This window comes from Psammomys obesus, unplaced genomic scaffold, assembly GCF_907164565.1.
Source record: "Psammomys obesus unplaced genomic scaffold, mPsaObe1.curated_primary_1811, whole genome shotgun sequence".
Classification (NCBI taxonomy): domain Eukaryota; kingdom Metazoa; phylum Chordata; class Mammalia; order Rodentia; family Muridae; genus Psammomys; species Psammomys obesus.
In genome coordinates, this window is record NW_026585691.1 from 8,864,711 (window position 1) to 8,888,565 (window position 23,855).

At 37.9% G+C, this 23,855-nt stretch overlaps 1 protein-coding gene across 9 annotated transcripts in view; it reads right to left on the reverse strand.

The window, feature by feature from the left end:
• Positions 1-23,855, reverse strand: part of Tcf12 (transcription factor 12) — a 270,906-nt gene that overhangs the window by 144,153 nt on the left and 102,898 nt on the right. For 7 of the 9 annotated variants that reach the window (XM_055598228.1, XM_055598220.1, XM_055598202.1 and 4 more), the window contains one exon: positions 16,270-16,372. In XM_055598228.1, coding sequence (XP_055454203.1) covers positions 16,270-16,372 — 103 coding nt within the window. Of the gene's footprint in view, positions 1-16,269; positions 16,373-22,629; positions 22,692-23,855 lie in introns of all 9 variants that reach the window. The other 2 variants (XM_055598245.1, XM_055598242.1) reach the window with 1 other exon arrangement.

Consider the following 23,855-nt stretch of genomic DNA (forward strand, 5'->3'; position numbering starts at 1 on the left):
ATTTTAGAATTGCTGTCAAACAACAAATGAACAGAAAAAAGATGAATCATGTTCAATCTCAGTTTTCTTTTCTTTTTACATTAAGAACAGTAACAAACTTAATCTTAGTTCACTATTAAAAAATTAAATTCATTTGCATCCTGAATTTGATAAGAAAAAGCTCTAACATACCCATTTACTTGACATATCCATCAATGCCTACTTCATAAAAGCTATTGGGCTAATTATCTGTACAGCAACATGGCTGCTCTAATCACATCCAAAGACCTTCTACATCTGTGTGATCCAGCTGGAATGTAGACTTGCCCACAGTCTGCACCTTTAATCCCAAACAATGAAAGTAAAGTTAGTTTGTAGAAGGAAGCAGCCATGTTTGAAAGTGATAGCTAATTGAGGAGCAGAAAAAGTCATTAATCCAAGAAGATTTGACAAAATAGGATATGCCAGCTCTCACAAAAACAGAGAGGAAAGAAAAGCAACTTAAGAGAATAGAAGAGAGGGACAGAGGGACAGACAGAGGGAGAGACAGAGACAGAGACAGAGATCGAAAGAGTTTTACAGCAACAGGCTAAAGAGAGAACAAGCTAGACACAAAATGAGAAGGAGCCAGAAGATTAGAACAGATTGCAAGAACTAGTTTGAGGTCAAGCAGAGCAATCCAAGCAGAAGAAGCCAGTTTCAGTCAGTCAGCTTGTAGAAGTTTGAGCCGGCATAGATGAGTTGATCCAGTCAGGCAGAGTTCAGGAAAAAAAAAAAAAAAAAAAAACTACAAAGAGTGAGCTTAATCAGCAGTAAGTCTCAGAGGCTAAAAACATTCTAGACCTAGATTAGATTATATGGAGGCTAGAAGCTTTCTGACTAGGCTTAGGTTAGCAGACAGAGACAATAAGCCTCTGAGAGAACAATTACATGTGGAAACTAAAACATACTTTTACAGATATCAAAGACTTAAAAATAGCTGAAAAATCAACCAAACTCTATTATAAACCAATACTGCTATTTGAAAAGAAGTAGATTTGAACACTGGCATTTCGTCAAGTTACAGTCAATATTTAGAGAATTAATGGTCTCTAAAGGTACTTACAAAGAATAACCCTTACCATACCATCCATCCTACCACTACTTCAAATTAAAATTTTACCTGAAAAATGACAGTAAACTTTATCACTGAGTGCACCATTTTTCTCTGGGTAACAGGAGATAGTATTGTGGTCAACCATAATCTCTTCATCAAGTAACAAACTCCCAATGGAATGATAAATTAAAAATCCTGAAATAACTACATGTGTCAAGTAACATTAAAGGATCACTTGTTACTGGAGTAAACATCCTTTCGACGATATCATAAAAACATTGGGTTAAAATGTAGTTTGAAAACTTCAGGTCCCTAAAGGTCCCTGAAGTCTTCTTTCTATACTGAGGAGGCCATCACCAATGCCGAGGATTGTCTCAGGTGCTGGAACATTTGCCTCACCTGTCAACTAACTTTTCTCTACCATCTAGAAGGCAAGGTGTTCCCCTCCTGTACTCCTTTCAAGGTTAGGGGCAGCCACTCACACATGCCATACAATTCACTGAGTATCAGAATACTGCAGGCTTACAATAGAAGATATGGATACAATACAACCAAAGCAGCACCTACTGCCAAGCAGTTTATCAGAAGCTGCAGATGTCAAAGGTGAACTGATATTTTTGATTGATGAAAATAAAGCCACTGTCACTGCGCAAAGGCAAGAATTTGTGGTGGTAAGTGACAGGCCTAGGAACAGGGAGTCACTGTAATAACTAAAGTGTAAGTCTCTGAGACATTAGGATAAGAAAGACGGAAATCTCAAGATAACAATGTGCAGAGATCTGCAAGACTGGCCCCCCAGCTAAGTGTACATTTATTGTTTTCCTTGCCTCCTCAAATCAAATGTGCCACAACATAAATTGTGGACTATATCATTTTTTCTTTTTGAGCAAGAATCCGACTATGTAGCCCGAGATGACTAGCTTGCTATGTAAACAAAGCTGGCCTTGAACTCACAGCCCACTATCTGCCTCTATCTCCAGAATGCTGGGATAAAGAGTGTATACTACCATACATTAGGGACTTATTTGCTACCAAGTGTGAAATCCCAGCGATGAGAACATCTTCTGACACGTGACATAGTGTTTACCACACAGAAACCACTCAAAATATGAATATAGGTAATACTTCAACTCTTATAAGAAAAGTACTCATCTGAGCCATACCAAATTAATCTCATGAAAAATGAATTGTCTATGTACACTATTTCCTCAGCATGGGGGTTGGGGGGTGGCAGAGAAATCAAGGCTTCTCGGGACTTTGTGAAAGGATGGAAGTTCAACTGCTACACTCCTGGAGTACAGCAATGTGAGCTGTCCAAGATGCCCACTACAGTTCCTTCATCCAAACAGCTGTTAAGATCAAGTTGCAGCTTAGCGACAGATGAGGGCATTCCATGGAGAAATGTTCATTCCTCCAAGTTATCAGCCAAAGCAGCTATCAACCTGCAAGCAGAGCTACCTCACGTTCTATCCCTAAAGACATTACTTGAGTTCCCTTACATTGTGTAGGTATCTGATCACTGCAAAGTCAGATCACCAGAAAATCTAATTACTTCCAGACCACAAGCGAGTGTGATGTTGAGGAACTTTCCAGCCCCATGGCTAGCTGTCAGAAACTTGTATTTCTAGACTGGAAACTTACTGAACAATTGTCACCCTCAGTTTTGAAGATTTAAACCGTAAGAACAATTCTTTTCCTTTCAAATTTCACTGTGAAAGCACAGGCTACAAACTCCAGGTGACTTGCTATAATTACCTTCAAGGCTCATGTCTTCTCTGGCACAGAAAGGGGCAGAGTGACCACTTGTTTATGTGGCCCTCTGGGGTAATTATTTTGGGCTCTCTCCTACTTACAAAGTGTTTTCTGCTTTAAGAACAGTCAGTAAAGCCACCAATCTATTCTGCTACTCCACACACACAAATGACAAAGGCTGGAAGTCCTTGGGTAACTTTTAGTGTGGTCTTCCAACAGCACTTGCCACTACACCGTCCCAATTAATCTAAGACATCATTTTAAGGCACGCAACAAATCTCTAGGAAAAGCCAGAGGCACTACTGTTTTCATGAAGTCTAACTCAAAACTAAGCAGTACTCAGCTACTCCATGCCTGTGTCTAGGGTGAAAAAACGTATTCCACTTAGAAGCCAACCAGATGCCTATTCAGCTAGCAGGCTCCGTGGTGAGTGAACTCCACTGTAGAAACATAAAAAACTAGCCAGGAATAGGAGTTCTGAAAAGACATCCTGTTTCAAGATCTCACACGAGGGACTGATACCAAGGCAGTGTTCACATACATTATAGGCATGTTCTTCAACATGCTGAAATGCTACAGTCATTGCTGACAAACATACAACTGCTATCTAAATCTCCTGGTTGATTGTGAAAATAAAACTTCCAAACAGTCAACTGCCATTCTTATTAAACATATGGCATTTATTTTGTTTCCTCATTTTCACAATGTAAGGAATCAAGTTTCTTTATAGCTTTCCATGTCTAGCACAGTCATTCTATCCAGACCCACACCCCAAACTTAACAAAGTTCTGTGAAACGAAGCAGAGGCAGCAGTCGTCATTAAAACTCATTCATATTTTCTTTGCTGGGCACTACACTTTTAATCTCCCCAAATGAAAACAAACTTTCAACTAGATTTGTAAAAACCAAATTAGGGTACTATGAAAAGACAACCTTAGTTTCTCAAGTAGAACAGCTTTTATTTAGTTTTTACGTTAAAAATTAAAATTTGACTTTTGTATACAGGAGTGCTACTGATTTTTTTGAGTTAATTTTGTATCCGGCCACTTTGCTGAAGGTGTTTATCAGCTGTAGGAGTTCCCTGGTAGAGTTTTTGGGGTCACTCACATATACTATCATATCATCTGCAAATAGTGATAATTTGACTTCTTCCTTTCCCATCTGTATCCCCTTGATCTCCTTCGACTGTCTTATTGCTCTAGCAAGGACTTCCAGCACTATGTTGAAGAGATATGGAGACAGTGGGCAGCCTTGTCTTGTCCCTGATTTCAGAGGGATTGCTTTAAGTTTCTCTCCGTTTAGTCTGATGTTGGCTATAGGCTTGCTGTATATCGCCTTTACTATGTTTAGATATGTGCCTTGTATCCCTGATCTCTCCAGTACTTTAAACATGAATGGATGTTGGATTTTGTCAAATGCTTTTTCAGCATCTAGGGAGATTATCATATGGTGTTTTCTTTCAGTTTGTTAATATGGTGGATCACATTGATGGATTTCCGTATATTGAACCACCCCTGCATACCTGGGATGAAGCCTACTTGTGGATAATATCTTTGATGTGTTCTTGGATCCGGTTTGCAAGTATTTTGTTAAGTATTTTTGCATCAATGTTCATAAGGGAGATTGGCCTGAAATTCTCTTTCTTTGTTGAGTCTTTGTGAGGTTTAGGTACCAAGGTGATTGTGGCTTCATAGAATGAGTTTGGTAATGTTCCTTCTGTTTCTATTTTGTGGAATAGTTTGAAGAGAATTGGAGTTAGCTCTTCTTTGAAGGTCTGGTAGAATTCTGCGCTGAAGCCATCTGGTCCTGGGCTTTTTTTGGATGGGAGACTTTTGATGACTGCTTCTATTTCTTTGGGGGATATAGGACTATTTAATTGATTTACCTGGTCCTGATTCAGCTTTGGTGAGTCAAATCGATCAAGAAAATTGTCCATTTCATTTAGATTTTCAAATTTTATGGCATATAGACTTTTGAAGTAAGTCCTAATGATTGTTTGGATTTCCTCAGTGTCTGTAGTTATGTCCCCCTTTTCATTTCTGATTTTGTTGATTTGGGTGGTATCTCTCTGCCTTTTAGTTAGCTTGGCTAAGGGTTTGTCGATCTTGTTGATTTTCTCAAAGAACCAGCTCTTGGTTTCATTGATTCTTTGAATTGTTTTATTTGTTTCTAATTGATTGATTTCAGCCCTGAGTTTGATTATTTCCAGCCGTCTGCTCCTTTTTGGTGTGTCTGCTTCTTCTTTTTCTAGGGTTTTTAAGTGGGCCATTAAGTTGCTTGAATGAGCTGTCTCGAATTTCTTCTTGAAGGCACTTAGTGCTATGAACTTTCCTCTTAGCACTGCTTTCATTGTGTCCCACAAGTTAGGGTATGTTGTGTCTTCATTTTCATTGAGTTCTAGAAAGGCTTTAATTTCTTTCTTTATTTCTTCCCTGACCCAGCTGTCATTTAGTAACAAGTTGTTCAGTTTCCATGTGTGTGTAGACTTTTTGCTATTTCTGTTGTTGTTGAAGTCCAGCTTTACTCCATGGTGATCAGACAGGATACAAGGGATTATTTCAGTCTTCTTGTATCTGTTGAGGCTTGCTTTGTGACCAACTATATGGTCTATTTTGGAGAAGGTTCCATGAGGTGCTGAGAAGAAGGTAAATTCTTTTGTGTTTGGGTATAAAGTTCTGTATATGTCTGTGAGGTCCATTTGATTCATGACCTCTGTCAGAGATATTGTTTCTTTGTTTAATTTCTGTTTTGTTGACCTGTCCTTTGTTGAGAGTGGGGTGTTGAAGTCTCCCACTATTAATGTGTGGGGATCTATATGTGGTTTAAATTTTATCAATGTTTCTTTTACAAATGTGAGTGCTCTTGTATTTGGGGCATAGATGTTCAGGATTGTACAAAAGACAAAAGAGAAAGAAATTAGAGAAACAACACCATTCACAATAGCCACAAATGACATAAAGTACCTTGGTGTAACCCTAACCAAGGAAGTCAAAGACTTGTATGAAAAAAATTTCAAGTCTCTGAAGAAAGAATTAGAGGAAGATATGAGAAGATGGAAAGATCTCCCATGCTCATGGCTTGGCAGGATTAACATAGTAAAAATGGCCATCTTACCAAAAGCAATCTACAGATTTAATGCAATTCCCATCAAATTGCCAACACAATTCTTTACAGACCTGGAAAGAAAAATTCTCAACTTCGTATGGAATAACAAGAAACCGAGAATTGCTAAAACAATCCTCTACAATAAAAGATCTTCTGGAGGTATCTCCATCCCTGATCTCAAGCTGTACTATAGAGCAACAGTTATAAAAACTGCATGATACTGGCATAGAAACAGAATGGTGGATCAATGGAATAGAACAGAAGACCCAGAAATAAACCCACACACTTACAGACACCTGATTTTTGACAAAGATGCCAAAACCATACAATGGAAAAAAGATAGCATCTTTAACAAATGGTGCTGGTCCAACTGGATGTCTACATGTAGAAAAATGAAAATAGATCCATACTTATCACCCTGCACAAAACTGAAGTCCAAGTGGATCAAAGACCTCAACATAAAACCAGACACATTAAATCGGCTAGAAAAAAAAGTGGGGAATACCCTAGAACTCATTGGTACAGGAGAAAACTTCCTGAACAGAACACCAACAGCACAGGCTCTAAGAGCAACAATCAATAAATGGGACCTCATGAAATTGAAAAGCTTCTGTAAAGCAAAGGACACTGTCATCAAAACAAAGCGACTGCCTACAGATTGGGAAAGAATCATCACCAACCCTTTATCTGACAGAGGACTCATATCCAATATATATAAAGAACTAAACAAGCTGAAAAGCAACAAACCAAGTAATCCACTTAAAAAATGGGGAACAGAGCTAAAGAGAGAATTCTCTGTAGAGGAATATCGAATGGCAGAGAAGCACTTAAAGAAATGCTCAACCTCATTAGCCATCAGGGAAATGCAAATCAAAACAACCCTGAGATTTCACCTTACACCCATCAGAATGGCCAAGATGAAAAACTCAAGGGACAACACATGCTGGAGAGGTTGTGGAGAAAGGGCAACCCTTCTCCACTGCTGGTGGGAATGTAAACTGGTACAACCACTCTGGAAATCAATCTGGCGCTTTCTCAGACAACTAGGAATAGCGCTTCCTCAAGATCCAGCCATACCACTCCTAGGCATATACCCAAAAGAGGCTCAAGTACACAAAAAGGACATTTGCTCAACCATGTTTGTAGCAGCTTTATTTGTAATAGCCAGAAGCTGGAAACAACCCAGATGCCCCTCAACTGAAGAATGGATGCAGAAACTGTGGTACATCTATACAATGGAGTATTACTCAGCAATGAAAAATAAGGAAATCATGAAATTTGCAGGTAAATGGTGGGACCTGGAAAGGATCATTCTGAGTGAGTTGTCCCAGAAGCAAAAAGACACGCATGGTATATACTCACTCATATAAACATACAATATAGAATAAACCCACTAAAATCTGTACATCTAAACAAACTAAGCAAAAGAGAGGACCCTAACTAAAATGTTCAATCCCCATCCTGAAAGGCAAAGAGGATGGACATCAGAAGAAAAAGAAAATAGGAAACAACCTCGGAACCTGCTACAGAGGGCCTCTGAAAGCCAGAAGAAAACAGGAAACAACCTTGAAACCTGCCACAGAGGGCCTCTGAAAGCTTCTGCAGTATAGACTGTCAAAGCAGATGCTGAGCCTGATGGCCAACTGATGGGCAGAGTGAATGGAATTTTATGTAAGAAGTGGGAAATAGTAAGAGCTGGAGGGGACGGGAACTCCACAAGGAGAGCAACAGAATAAGATAATTTGAACACAGGGAACTTCCCAGAAAATCATACTCCAACCAAGGACTATTCGTGGAGATGACCTGGAACCCCTGCACAGGTGTAGCCCATGGCAGTTCAGTGTCCAAGTGGTTTACACAGTAATGGGAAGAGGGACTGCCTCTGACATAATCTGATTGGCCTGCTCGTTGATCACTTCCCCCTGAGGGGGGAGCAGCCTTACCAGGCCACAGTAGAGGACAATGCAGCCACTTTTGATGAGAACTGATAGACTAAGATCAGAAAGAAGAGGAGAACCTCCCCTATCAGTGGACTCGGGGAGTGGCATGCATGCAGAAAGGGGAGGGAGGGTGGGACTGGCAGGGGAGGAGGGAGGGGCTTATGGGGGGATACAAAATGAATAAAGTGTAATTAATAAAAAATTTAAAAAAAATTTATCAACCTAAAAAAAAATAAAATAAAATTTGATATACAAAGTCAGAACCTGTTAACACAAGCCAGGATGATTCCATGTCTGTCAGCTTCATGCTACCTTAACTCTGCCAGTGTGCTCAAGGCCAAGAGCATGATCCTCTTCCCAACTACCCAGACACCAAATATCATCCGCAAATACAATTCTGTGGAGGAAAAATATCTTCATAATCAGTTCAACAAAAACTATCACTGTTTTGAATTAAGACTGGTCACTTTCATTGCTTAACTCTTTCATGCTGTGTACACTGCCAACCTTTGGAAGCACTGTTTTCAAGCACTCTATTAGACACTAATCAGATATATTACCCTTGTGCTTTATCACAAAGACACATGCTGAGAGCTGTAGCTTTACAACCTGCTAGACAACGCAGAAGTCATTTTCACGTTCTCTACCATCCAGGGTTGGTCTATTACAACAGTAGATACATTTTCACTATTTGTATCTTGAGAGAAAGTATTTCCTCCATCACAAACAGTTTGGTGCCTATTCTATCTATCCCGTTACTTCTAAGTCAAATGCAGACACGTTTATGTTCACTGAGTGCTAAAATATCATGTCTATATGCAACTCTGACTTGTGATGATCTTAGTGAGAATAATGAATAACATGAAATGAGTACTGAAACATTCTCATGGAAAGCCAAATAAGGCTGGTAAGAATAAATTCTGTTCATGTAGGTACAGTAATACTTAGAATTCACCTCAATACAAATATGAACATTATATGAGAAATGATTTGAACTGGTCTAATTAGTTAATTAGTTAAAGCCATGCCATAGGTTTAAGTTACTAAATACAAGAACAAACTAAAATGTGATGTCAAAACAAGGGAAACAAATATTAATATTCTTACAAAACAATCAAAGTCAAAATATTATAGAATTAAAGATTACAGAATTTTACAGATTATTTTAAAATATCTGCACTTTTCATTAGAAGCCAAATGTCCTTTTCTTTTCCTAAAATAGGATCTTACTGCGTTTATACCAGCTGACATCTTAGCCCTTCTAGCTCCCTCCACTAGCCCTACACTGCCAGTTACAAATGCCCCAGAAAGAGGACCCACTAGGAGAACCCGACCCTCTGCTCAGCTCTGCATGCATCAGTGACTAGACAGCAGACAAATGCACCCTACAGCCAGATCAGCTGACACAATGAGGCAAAGCAACAAAGGCAAGATGGGAACACGTCACCTTCAGCCTCTTTTTAAGTAAACAGTGGTTTGTTCTGCTTCAGACCTCATGATTTAAAAAACAAAAGAAAACACCTACCCTAAGGACTCCTCCATATTGTTACCTATAATATAAAAAAAAAAAAACTTCTAAAAAAATTTCAATTTGTTATGCGCCCATATATTATTATATAACCAAAAAGGTATTCTTTGTTTTTTCCAAAACAAAAATTTTGATGACACAGAAGCCCAATTTTATCTATTAATGGCTCTTTCTATACATTTAAAGTATAAATCAGGTGCTTCTAACCAAATCCTGGAAAATTTTGACAAATCCAGCAAAAGAATCCTTAAAATTTCAAGGAAAGTTATGCTGTTTTTCTCTACTTAATTTCCAAGAACCCATCCCCTAATTTTCCCTCTAGTTACCTCAGGAGGCTCTAACACAGAACTCTAAGGAACTGTTTGCCTAAAATACCTAACCCTGGGGACCCAGAACAACTTCACCTAGACCTCCACACTCTTCCTGCAGAGCCAGCTTCCTGCAGCTGGTAAAACCTGAAAATTGCTTAAGAGCCTTCTTACTACTACCAGCATTTTAAGGGAAGGGAGCAAATTCTTTACAGCCAACCTAATCTTCAAACCTCATCTCTCACCAAGTAAAAAGGCAGATTCGGAGAAACTTTATGTTTGCATTTTTGTGCTGTGTGTGTGTGTCTGGGTATGTATGTGTGTCTGTTAGGCATCTATGTTTCTACTTCATAGGGATGAAGGATAGATGTGTGTCAAAGATTAACTTAAGCTCGTGTATACAGTAATATGGGATTTATTTAACAAAAATCCAACTAAAGAAAAGAATACAGTGAGTGCCTTTGTACAATAAAACTTTGTAAGATAAACAAAGCAGTTTAGGACATGCTTTCAAATTTTTAATTTTTAAAAATTTTATGTGCATGGTGTTTTGCCTATATGTATACCTGTGTGCATACTTGGTGCTTACCTGAGGCCAAAAGAGGGCATAAATACTGTGGGACTGGAGTTTCAGACGGTTGTGATCTACCATGTGGGTGCTGGGATTAAAATCCAAGTCCTCTACAACAGCTCTTAACCACTAAATCGTATCTCCAGTCCCAACTTGAAAAGTTTTAAAGTTCATTTTTATTTAACGGTAACTAAAATTCACATAAAAAATGTGGTAGCTATCTAAACTACTACTAATGCTTTGCTTTGAAACACAACATGGAAACGGCAGTAGGTCTCACTCATCTATAATCCTACTGATTCTTCATTTTTCATCAGTCCCGCTTAGGAGCTACTCAGGGAAATGAATGCTAAGGACCTGTCCACTCCAAACACCTACAAGTAATTACTGTATAAGCACTTATTTTCAATAAAACACCAATGCACCTTTATTAGACAATGTGAGAATCATCGTAACAACTCTAAGCGATGAAGAGGTATGATCTGAAAATGGCCCCCAAGTGCTCAACTGTGTTTGATGGTGCACCCTTAAAATTCACTGCACTTAGTTAAATTGTAAAGTTTATAAAAATTCTTAAGCTTTTGTTTTCCAGGAGCCATAGAGCTACAGCAATTGCCATTCCTCCTGCAGGTAGAACCCAGAATAGCCTCAGTTTTTGAGTTCTCATTCACTGCACTCAAATTAGACACAGGCCTTGGAAAGACACAAGGAAGACCCATCTCTCAGACCAGTGCTATTATAGAACTGCAAAATGTACTCAACAGGTCAGACTTGCTAGAAAAGGGCTAAGCAATAGCTGAAGGGGAAACACACTAGAGTGTAAAAAATGTAAGAGTACACATGGTAGATGAACCAGTACAGGGGGAAGGGAGTGGACACTGAGGAAGGTCAAAGACTAGGGCCTCATACAGTCTCCACGCTTTGGCTCTTCCATGATGATGAGGCCCCTTTCACTTGTATTTCTTTCAGTGCCATTTTTCATGTCTATAAACAGCAAAGACTGTGAGAATGAAGGCCAGTAAGTAAGACCACATCCTTTCAGAGATCTGGAGTAAATAAAAACTGAGAAAGAATGAAAGACTTATCCTTCTAAAACTCTATGAAGATGCTGAGATGTTGTTCTCCTAAACAAAATTGTCATTTTCATTATCTCAGCAAAGTCTCAAATATATAACATCATCAGGGCTGGAGTTATGCTATTAATTTTGGTGATTCTATAGGTCATAATGTCACTATAATATTTTGGGGTTTGTTACAAATTCAAGGGGGGATAATAGCAACTGCACAATGAGTTTTCCTAGTAACCTGGTTGTCTAAAATAGTCAATGCATAGGAAAAAGTACCTGGGCTTGATCACCCTCCTCCACCGCTCAAAAAAAAAGCTCATAAGCATCTATTTTAACCACATTACGTGAACAAAACAGTGGCTACTACCCACAGCTGTGCTTTAAACTCTGAGATAGAGAAGACAGGGATGAGCTAGAGACCGCAACAGCAAGGAAACAACAGTAGAGACTTAAGAACAGTGTACTGAACTATTAGACCACTAGTACTGAGCTAATGAAAGTGAGTTATGATGAAGAGGAGTGATAAACACACACAGCCATCCAATGAACCCTGTGCTATTTTACTTTGCATTTATATTTACTTTTCTTTGATCAGCTAGAGAGTACTGGCTGGCATGTTCCTTATATGAAACTAGTTTTCCAGAATCTAATGGTGTTTGTTTATTAAAAGTCTTGAACATGTCATACGAATCTGGTCAAACAGACTCTCGTTCTGAGAGTTTTAAGAAGCAAAAGAACAAGATGCACGTCTAAGGAGAAGAACTAACAGAAAATACTGTCTGAGGTTATTTCACTATGGAACCTTTGTTCATGGCCACATGTCAACATGAAAATATAGGTAATTATGGCTAGGAACTGATAACCTAGAAAAAACTTAGAGGTACTGGAAGGAAAGACCAAGTACCTATATAAATGTGAAGCCTAACTCAACTGGGAGATTGGTTTTTTACTTTCAGTTTTGCCATTTACTGCCTCTGTGGCTCTTGGCATACATGTAATTTCCCTCTAACTCCATTTCAGTATTTGCAAAATAGAAAATATAATTCTAATTTCAGCCTTTTCCAGAATATTATGGAATCACAAAACCCCAGAGGTATTAAATACCTCAAGTATCCCTAGAAAACCCTGACAGAAAGATAAATGCTACTTTCAGGTTCTAATTTTTAGTTCACCAGTGTCCTCCTATTCTACCACATGTTGATGTCACTCTTCAGAGAATATTAACAAAGCAGTTGTAGAGAAATTGAACTAAACGCCTCAGAAAAAAAAAGAAAAATTCAGTATGACCCAAAGCCTTGTCTTCTGTTTATGACACACATGCACATTTCCTCTTAAATTAACAAAGCATCAGCAAGCATGGAGGGAAAGGACAGCAGCTGCTTATTCCCCCATTATCTGGGGAATGGAGGAAATACAGTTCTACAAAACAATCCACTTCTCAGCTCAATTACTAAGTTGGTCTTACCATCACCCAAAATATTACCAATCAGTAAAGGAAAACAATTTTTAAAGATTTTGTATGTGTATGAGTGTTTTGCCTCCATGTATGTGCACCAAGCATATGAATGTCCAGAGGCTAGAGGAGGATGTTAGATCACCTGGAACTGCTATGTAAATGCTGGGAACCAAACCCAGGCCCTCTGCAAGAGTAGCAAGTGCTCTTTAACTGCTGAGCCCTCTCCCTAGCCCCAGAAAATAAATGGTATAAAAATTAACATGGGAATCAAAAGTGAAAGAATGACCCAAAGCTTTGGAGACTCTGATAGCCAAAACTGTACGATGACACCACTGCAACTCATAGTTACGGTCAAGACGGTTGACTGCTCTAGCAAAACTGTCTGTTACTGTTTAGCTATATGTCCAAAGGATATATTCATTTCTCTTGAAACACAAAAAAGCCCTCTAGTATTGCACACTGACGTATCAACAGGATAACTGTAAAATTCACAGACAGAAATACTAACTGGCATAGTATAACAGCTTTATTTCCTACATAAAAACACTTTAAAATACCTACATGAATATACAAATCTGTTTTCTGTAGCAAATTATTCACTATCAAATCATTATCAACCCAACACACAAAACTTTTAATTTCTGCAATGTAATCACGAAACTTTTTGAAAGCTCCATCATGAAAGACAGTGGCACTGTATAATTCACTCTTTCTTTAGGCAAATGTACTTACAGATGAACATAATACTCAAAAGAACAACATTCCCTAGATGAATGACTCCTCTTACTGCTTAATGCTATTTTTTTAATTTTTTTATTATTTTTTTCTTTTTAGTTACATTTTGTTAACTCTGTGTCCCAGCTGTATCCCGCTCCCTCATTCCCTCCCCAACCCCACACTCCCTCCCTGGTCTCCTCCCTGCCCCTTTCCAAGTCCACTGATAGGGGAGGACCTCCTCCCCTTTCATCTGACCCTGTTTTATCAGGTATCTTCAGGGCTGGCTGCAAAGTCCTCCTCTGTGGCCTAACAGACTGCTCCTCCCCCCCCCCCCCGGGGGGGGGGGGCGTCAAATAGCCTGCCCTTGAGATCCTGTTAGAAATAGTCCGTGTTCCCCTTACTTTGGAAAACTACTTGGTTACTGAGCTACCACGGGCCACATCCGAGCAGAAGTTCTAGGTTATATCCATAGATGGTCCTATTTTTATATGTTGCTTCTCTATTCTCTTTAACTGTTTCTGAGCATCCACCATTCACAGGAGAACTTAAAAATACCAGTTGCAGCAATCAGGTACCAATGGTTCAGTATTTCTCATACCACACATACACCACAGCAGAGAGCATGAACTGTGTTTGCCACTGAAACTCCCCTATATTACTAAACATTTAGAAAAGAGATTCTTGTAACTTCATCCAGTGCAATCATCTAGCTGGTTTCTTAAAAGTTCAATCACTGCATCTCACATCTTGTGAGCCTGCTACTCTTATGCAATTGCACTATAATTTTAAGAAATGCTCACTTCAAAAAGTAAGTTACAACTACTGTAAGGTGCCTACTGAGATACTCATATGATCATTTTTCTGAAAGTAAAGGTAAGAAAGGGGTAAATAAAACACTGCCAACGGCTAGCAAATTCTTTTTGAATGTATCTACCTAATTTATGACTACAGGGTTATCTCCTCTTTCCCATATAAATGCAAAAGAATACTTTTAAATTAGGCAGTTTAAATATAATTGATAAAACATGGTCTGTACAGTTGTACTGGACTAACTACCCTCGGTTAATATTGTTTCACTAGGTAGTTCACATAAATATGATTGTTTTTCATTTGAACAATGAAGTCTGTTTACAAATCTTACTTATATACTTACTTTAGATGTAGATTTTACAGAGTAGTGATAACTTTTACAAGTATTCTAATAATTCTCCAAAAACTGAAAAAAACCAACAAACAAATGTTCATAAAGGCTTCAAAGAAGGAAATAGAATCTCAAACTGAATTATACAAATATGTTTTCAGTTGCTGCTCAGAAGTGACTGACACACATAACTTCTACAGATTTCATTTATTGCCCACACTTTTAAGTTACCTTGGCCTAACACTGTGCTAATGGGTGTGGGTTATGTCTGTGAGGAAGGCTGGAGGTGAGGCTATACATCCAAGAGGCGTCATAAGTTCTTACAGCTTAGAGTGACAGCCCTAGTTCACATCAACGTCACTTGCCTTGTTACACACAGTATAAACAAATGATGCTTGAGGAAAAGTTTTTCTTTTTTAAAGCAAAGATTAAAAAAATAACAACTTTTAAACTGAGTAACATTTTACCTTGATGAAAGACTCAACAAAAATATTAAAATAAAAACATAGAAATTTGCTATGGTAAAATTTTTGTTTTATTTTAAAAGTAATTATGAGTTTTATCTTAATTAACCAATTTAGCAGAATATCTTTTATTCACACTTATGTTGAAAGCCAGTGGTTTTCAACGCACATTTTACTGCTTATATAGGTCTTGTGTTACACTCAATGATTCTTGCTTTAGACTGTCAGTTGCCATAGGCACAATCTACACTAGAATATCAGACTTTCACTCCTCAAAACTAAAAAAAGAAGAAAAAACACAGACTGCGCAGACCAAGACCCCTTACAAAGGACACAGCCCATCAGGACTTGCATTGAGTAATCCACTTAGATTAACCGGTTGTGACTCAAAAAGGTCAATTCTAAGATCACAATGTAACCAAGCCTTTAGAAGTAGAGTAGTGAAATCAATGTCAACCATACAAACCACATATATTTATCTGATGCCAATGACAGTTAATACAAGAGATTACATAAAGCCTTTTAAATGTGTTCAGCTACAATATAAACAAAACAAAAAAAATGATGTTACAAGACAGGTTCTTTTGAAACATGTTGTAAGAAGGTTAAAACTACTTTTTAAAAAATCAGGCTGGGGGTGAAAGGCATAACAACATGATTGTGAGGCTTGTTACTTAAGAAAAACATAAAAGTGGGAATGTTTTGCATGGGGTAGGGACAGACAGAGAATGACCAACAAAAATGGTAGGAGAACATAAGCATCAGGTGTAGGAGAGTGTCCAACCCTTCAACTTACACAACACTTGCAGACACACGTTTACACATCCTCAGTAAGAATCCGTGTACTTTAACGGACCCTATATAGTGTATAAATAAGTATACCTGCTCAGACAAATGGTGAGCCACAAACACCCTTGCAAGAATGCTTCTTTGGCTCAGAAGCCTGCAATGTACAATATCACAAGCCCAAACAAAACATGGCTATTTCCTTTTATACACTCTTAGCAATGCTCTAAAGACAACCCTGATTTCCAGACGCTGGTACTTTGAGCTTTCTTTTACATACTTATATAGGACACAGTAATAGAAAGGGTCTCTGAGCGAAGATACTTGAGAAGACTACTTACACACAGTCACCAACTTACCTATCAGATTTGAGTTCATGAAAGGTGTTGGGGACAAGCCTTCGTGGGCTCCTAATCGACTGTCATTCAAGTGATCACTGTAATGAGGGCTGTCTGTAAAACCCTAAGGGGGGAAAAGACCAGAATATTAACGAGAGGACAGTAACCCTTACCTTATTAATGCACAGGCTTACACAGGGTCTCCTAACTGAGCTCCTTCTTTGTCATTAACAGCACTTGCCTCCAAGTCTAATGGCACAAGTTCAACCCGAGACCTACATTGTAGAAAACAAAAACTAACTAACACAAATTGTTCCCTGACCTCCATGTGCTAAACTTAGCAAACACAAACCACCCAACACCACCATCCCCTCACAAAAAATCAATTAATAAGCAAATGTATCTTTAAAACATTCTTTATTGCTCCTAAAGAAAAGTTTTCTGAAAGCAAATAGTGCAATCCACTGTCTTCAAAGTTCTCAATGCTTCTGGTGAAAAGAATGACTATGAATGTTCTATAGACCATCACTGAAGTCATCTCTATCTCTAAGACCTCAAATCATGCACAGGGAAGTATCTTTGAACATGCTCCCATTGCATCCAAAAGGGTACTTCTACACATCGTTAGAAAGAAAAGAATAAGCTTAAAAATGTACTTCTGAGTTGTAATGCCTTAGAAAAATGCTGATCTCTACCTATTCCTCTGTTGTTACCATTCTTACAAGTTGTACCTAATTACAAGTTGTACCTAAAATTATATTATTCACAATCAATCAAATGGAAATATATTCATTTTTAAATGGAAAACAAAAAGGAAAACACAATAAAACTGCTCTTTAAATCCATAAGTCTGAAAAGAAAATTATAAATGAAATAATAAGAATAATAAGAATATTTCACAGTAGCTATTATATTTCTTTCACATTTTAATACAATTTCTTAAAAGCAAGTGTAGAACAGAGGAAAGTTTACAAAACTCCCTGTGGGTTAATATTTTTTTGGTTCTCAGACTCCTATACAGATGACAGCACTGCCTCCAAAATCGCAGTTTTTCTAGTTAATTTTTAAAACTTCAGGTGATAACCTGCTCTCTGATAACTTAAAATTATAACAGAAAAGATGAGGAAGAAGGAAGAAGGAAGAAAAAAGAAGGAAGAAGAAAGAAGGAGGAAGAAAGAAGGAGGAAGAGGAAGAAGAAGAAGAAGAGGAGGAGGAAGAGGAAGAAGGAGAAGAGGAAGAGGAAGGAGGGAGGAGGAGGGAGGAGGAGGGGGGGGGGGGGGGGGAGGAGGAGGAGGAGGAGGAGGAGGAGGAGGGGAAAGCAAGACACTACCTGCCCTGCCTGCCTGCGACCACCCAGCATCTCCTGGGACTGTATCACTGAACATTCATCATTCTGCAGACAACCCTCACATTCAAGAAGACATTAAGGGAGGAAATGTCTGTCTTAACCTATATACTATCTCTGTGGAAAGAGCTGTTAATTCAACCAAAAGGCTAGATGCCAAGGGCTATGTAACAGCTGAATAATTATAGCTGTTTATAGACACAAGATGAACATCATAATTTTCAGTTTTAATCTTCTGGGAATGAAAACTCCAAACTTAAATGGGTTTCATTATTTGTCTACTACAGAATTGGTGACACACACGTAATAGGAAGTTTCCCAGTGACATTTACAACATGGTGACGGTTCCAAGAATGTATTCTGGTGAACACAATCATAGTTCAATCTGTCATACCCAAAGAGATATGTAAAATAGGACAGCTTTGACAAAAGTCATTCCATGGTGTTAACTTTCATCCTAAAAACTAGCACTATGTAAGTACTAACATACCACAATCCAATACCTCTCAGCATTCTTTCCGCTACCCCTTCTCAACATTCTTCACACCATTCTTCGGCACAGCGTAAAAACAAGTTATTTCAGCCTATAAACTCACTGAGCCTCATGAAACAGTACTACCCTAGAAAAAAAATGCTAATTTTCAGTCATATTATTTACATAACAGATGAATAAATAAAAATAAGAAAAGCATGAAAATTAAGATGCTCCAGTTTAAAATTCAAAGCAATTTTTTTGTTTGATTAGTTTTTGTTCTCCTTTGTTTTTCCCTTTTGAGACAGGGTTTCTCTGTGTAGCCCTGGCTGTCCTGTAATTTGCTCTGTAGACCTCAAATTCAAGAGATTTACCTACCGCTGCCTCCTGAGAGCTGGAATTGAAGGTGTGTGCCACCACCGACAACACAATTAAAATATTTTGAATGTCTGTCTTAACCTATATACTTTTAGGTAAACAGTGAATAGCACAGCTTCAATAAATATGTCTATAAGATGCCCTTAATACATTATTATGCAAGAACTTAGAAATGTTGGGCTTTGTTGTAATAAAACAGACCTGAAATTATAAATTAAAGCTGGTTCCATATTAACAAATTTTAACCACTCATAATCAATTAAAACTTTTATGTTTAACCTCTAGTACTCAAGATCCATCACTGGATATATCTACACAATCAATCAACCAATCAATAACCAATCAATTACCAACAAAGTCTTGCTTATCCTATGCTCAAGTGGTTTTCCTATCTCTTTTCTATCTTAAATATCAGAAACTGTTTGAGGTAATGTGCTCAGCACCTTTCAGTAAAAATTTTAAATCTTAATTTCAGGAGGCTGGGGAGAGATAGCTCAATAGATAATTAAACACTTGCAGTTTAAAATGAGAACCTGAGTTCAAGTTCTCAGCTCTCATATGAACCAAGCAAGCATAGCTGTGCATACCTGAAACTTCAGCACTGTGGGAGAGAAACAACAGAAGATTCCTGGGGTGTACTGGCCACCAGCCCAGCTCCAGGTTTAGTGAGAGACCCTGCCACAAGGAAATAGGGCAGGGAAAGCTAGAGCTGAATACCCAGATGTCCTCCTCTCTCCACATCTTCATACATAAGCACCCCGCTCACCCCTTACCTCCCTGCCTCCTCCTCCCCTTTAATTTTAAAAAGTATTGTGTGGGAGTGGCAAGATATTTTAGCATGTAACAAACACACAAAAGCAATTATAACTAGTACCCAAAGAAAGTGCAACCTAATCCACTACCAGGGGAAAACGGTAACCTGTAGGCACATGTACATTCTGTTTATTTCAATCAAACTGTCAACAAGTTTAAGGTCACTGCATTAAAAGAATAATGCATGTATAATTAAAAATACAAGTAAAATGGTAATTGTATTCTTTAAAAAGTATTCTCTAATTCAAGCATTTAGCCCAAATTGGTACTGAATTATTTTTGTATCTCAACGAAAAATTCAGAAGTTACAAACATAAATGGTTAACTACATTCGCACATAATATAAAGTTTCACAAAAATAGGCCTTCCTTTGATATTCAATAGCTCACAGTAGTAGCATTTGTTACTTTTTCATTTTATGTACTTACTAAGAGACTAGAAAATGTACCTCTCTAACATTAAGGCTAACAGTAGTACAAACTGAAAATGTGTACACACACAAAGATACATACAGACACACACACTCACACATTAATAAGGCAATTCTCAACATTAACAAGAACTGAAGTGCATTATCTCTTTTTCTTCCTGTCCTGAATTTTTCAATGTACTGCCAGTATCTATTCAGATGTTAACACAAATGCTTACCAACACTTGTCAATCTTGATTTTCCTTCTCTTGACCTCACCTCTCATTTTCTTCTTACATATCCCCTAGCTCTCGTATCTTTTATCTGTCTTCTCCGGTCATTTTAATCTAATTACTAGGGAAATTAATTATGAGAATATAAATATGACATATATATATATATGTATTATTGCCTATAACATATTAAGCACTCTGCTATCATAGGCTACACGGTAAATAAAACAATCCTCATGTACAAATAGATCACAGTTTGGAAAGACACAGAGACAGACAGAGAGGGAGAGGGGCACACATGCACACACACTTCAAATAATTTTCCAGAAAATCTAAACTATGTTACATCACAGTCTCCAAGGTCTGATTAGTATTACTAAATTTTCTGTTAGTTATAAAGAGAATAGCAGCACCACTAATTTTTAAATTAAGGGCAGTCACCCTGCCAACTTTCAAATTAAACTTTCTATGCAAAAACATAATTGCACAGATGACCAAATGTCAGCACAGCTTCAAATGGGAGCATCAAAGAAGAAAGTATTTCCAGGTAGGTAGAAGAAAGCATCATGATTTGCTACAGGACACCTAAAGCAAATGACGCATACTTATTTAGAAAACAATTAGATAATTAGAAAACACAAGAATAGCCATGTTCACAGCAGCTAGTTTTTCAGTGTCTTCTTTGACCTAGCTTTCAAAGAATTACATGTATTCAGTCAGTTCATCTGACAGCATGTTACTTGATGTTAGTCACTTGCTTCTTTTAATATTTAGCATCAAGAAATCTGGTAAAAGGTTATTAATGATGTTAATATAGGATCATTTCCACTGTAAGCTACTCTCAGATACCAGAATACCTTAGCTCCCAAATAAAAACAAAAATAAGCCAAAACAAAAATAGCCACACCTTCACAGCAGATCCTTGTTCAAACAGCCTTTCACATGAGTGTCCAGATCTAACACCTTACCTACAGCCTGGCAAGAGTCCCTGAAGCCAAGATCCAGATCAAGTTGTACCAGATATCTAATCTATAGAAACTGTAGAGATAAATATGTCATGCTAAACTACTAAGGGAGTGGTCATTTAACACAGTAACACACAATTAATACAAATATTGAACAGGTAAGGCAAAAGCAACTTAGATGAAATGGACAAATGGCAAAATTCTTTAGTTATGCAAATCAACTAATCTTGTTTTTAAAAAAATACTTGAATAGCCCTTTATTTATAGAAAAAATTGAATTAAAATTGCCCCAGGCCTTAATTAGGTCAAGGTGCTTGGCCACCAAGTCTGATGATCTGAGTTTGACCTTTTAATTCTTTAGCTCTCCACTCTGAGGGTCAGGAGGCCTCAGAGATCACAGCATATTGTCCATTCCCCTCCATACCACACACAAAACAAGTATGTTTAAAAAAAAAAAAAATCTGAAAGAAAACTCAGGTCCAAATATCTTCAGGAGTAATTTCTATCAAATTCTATAGTAAATTCTTTTAGTAGTACATTCTATCAAAACTTAAAGAAAAATAGTATCGATACTACATAAACTCTTAGAGAAATAAAACAAGTAATCTCACAATAAAACATTATTGTGGTGCCTAATTTTGACAAAGACAATGCAAAAAGAAAAAGTAAAACCTTTCAGTCACAATTTATCAGACATGAACAACTGCAACACTGTAACAAACTGAATATACACACATAAAAATCACTTTCCATTAATAGCCAATGCTGTCTGCCTATAAGTACAAAGTCACTTTAACATTAAAAAATAACAGTATTCATTATTCCAATAGGAGCATACTATAAAGAAAATCCACCAGAACAAAACAGAAAAAAATTCCAACATCTTTGTTTGTTAAATATTTTCACTTAATTAAGAAAACACAGGCATTACCTTTGCTGAACAAGTCATGAATGAAATGCTGTTCAAAGAGAAAATTCTCCAGAATGTACAAAGAAGATACTACAAGTAGTAAATTAATCTAGCAAGGCTGCAGGATACACTGTCAATACACAAAAGCTACTTGTAGTTTTATATATTACACAGGAATCAGAAAATGAAAATTTATAACATAACTAGATAAAATATTTACTTATTAAACTAAATAAAAATTTGCAAGATCTGTTTACTGAACATTTTATTTCTGGAAAGTTAAAAACACATCAAAAGTTCTCATACTAAGATGGTGAATACAGGTAGCTCACACACCTCACTACAGAAGCTTCTCTTGCAGCAGCAACCCACAAGTGTTCAAAATGAAGAAAGGGCACGCATCCCCAACTGGCTTAAGTGAAACCCCCAGCAAGGGAAGAAATTGACAAAAATGTTCTTTTCAGAAAGATCTATAGGAGACTCTTAACAGGTTTGCTCCAAGAATGGACAGACTGGAAAAAGAGACACATGAGCTGCCTTAAAACAGAATAGTAGGCAATTTAAAGCACTGGGATTTCTTTCAGTTTACAAATGTGCTGGCAGAGTTTTAAAGATGCTTACATCACACAATCCACCTTCCCTTAAGTATGAGCAGATTCAGTTTAGGCAGATGATGCCTTGAATGGCAGGCACCAAGAGTCACAACAATTACTCTCCGGACTCATTTAAACCTAACCTTAAAATGCACCCTTTCTCACCCATAGCTTTCTTCACATCTAGAACATGTTGAAGGAGCAGTTACATAACAAAACAGAGACTAATGGGAACACAGATGAAATACACAGAAAACACTTACTTTAATTCTCTGTCCCTTCTGTCTTGCTTTGCTATTTAACTGCTTCATCTCCTGTTTTGTACCTGAGATCAAGAGGCATAAAATACTATTTCAAAATTTGTGTGTCCTTTCTAGTTAGTGCATTTGAACTTCCTAGTCACCATAAAATCTATACCTTTCCTCCTCAAAATATAAAAAGAACAAACAGTAAACAGTTTAGAGGGTACATCTTGTATGCTACAGGAAAGATGGTAACACTAAGCTTTACTATCTGAGTCCTGACAAATGGGCTCAGGGAAGGAAAGCTACTTTTAGCTTTTCCTTCACGCAAAAAGGTTTTTTTGGTCTCCTTGTGGAGCTCCAGAGGGGCTTGCAGAGACTGGTGAATCAACCAAGGATCATGCATGGAGAGGACCTAGATCCCCTGCTCAGATGGGAAGTTCGGTCTCCACAGAGGATTCCTAGTAAGGGGAGCAGGGGCAGTCTCTGGCAAGACCTCAGTTGCCTGCTCTTTGATCAACTTCCCCTGGTGGGCTGGCCTTACTAAGCCACAGAAAAAGGATCCAGACAGTCCTGATGAGACCTGATAGGCTAAGATCAGATGGTAGGGGAGCAGGACCTCCCCTCACTGAACTAAGTGAGGGGCATTGGGGCCCCGGGGGGGGGGGGGGAGATTGGTTAGGACTGAGAAGAGATGAGGGAGGGGGCTACAGCCAAGATACAAAGTAAATCAATTGTAAATAATAACAATAGGGGTTTTTTTTAATCAATCAATTGGGTAGGTTTGTTTGTTTGTTTGTTTTAACAACAAAAGCAAAACTGTCACAGCCTAAAAACTATGAAGAAATGCATTCCAGAGCTACCACTGTATGGCAGGGAAGACTTAGAGGATTTACCTTTCCCCAGCCATCTACTCCTGGAAGCTGTCCCACAAGTACGACCACTGTTGGTGACATTTCTTTTGTTTCCAGTACTTTATAGTCTGGCTCCTACTGCCCTAACCCGAATGTGTTTTTATCATAAGCAGATCTCTGTAGTAAATCTTCCCAGATCATCCTATTTATTGTTAGTATTTCACTTTGGGCCCATCTTTCACACCACAATTAGTCCTTATAAAGCACTGTGCTATTCCCTATACACAGCTTATTTTTAATTAAGTCTATTCCCAGAAAGACAGGCTACATTTTCCTACTGAGAAGTCACCGCTCTTATACTAGTCACCTACTGATTTTTTTTTTCTACCTACT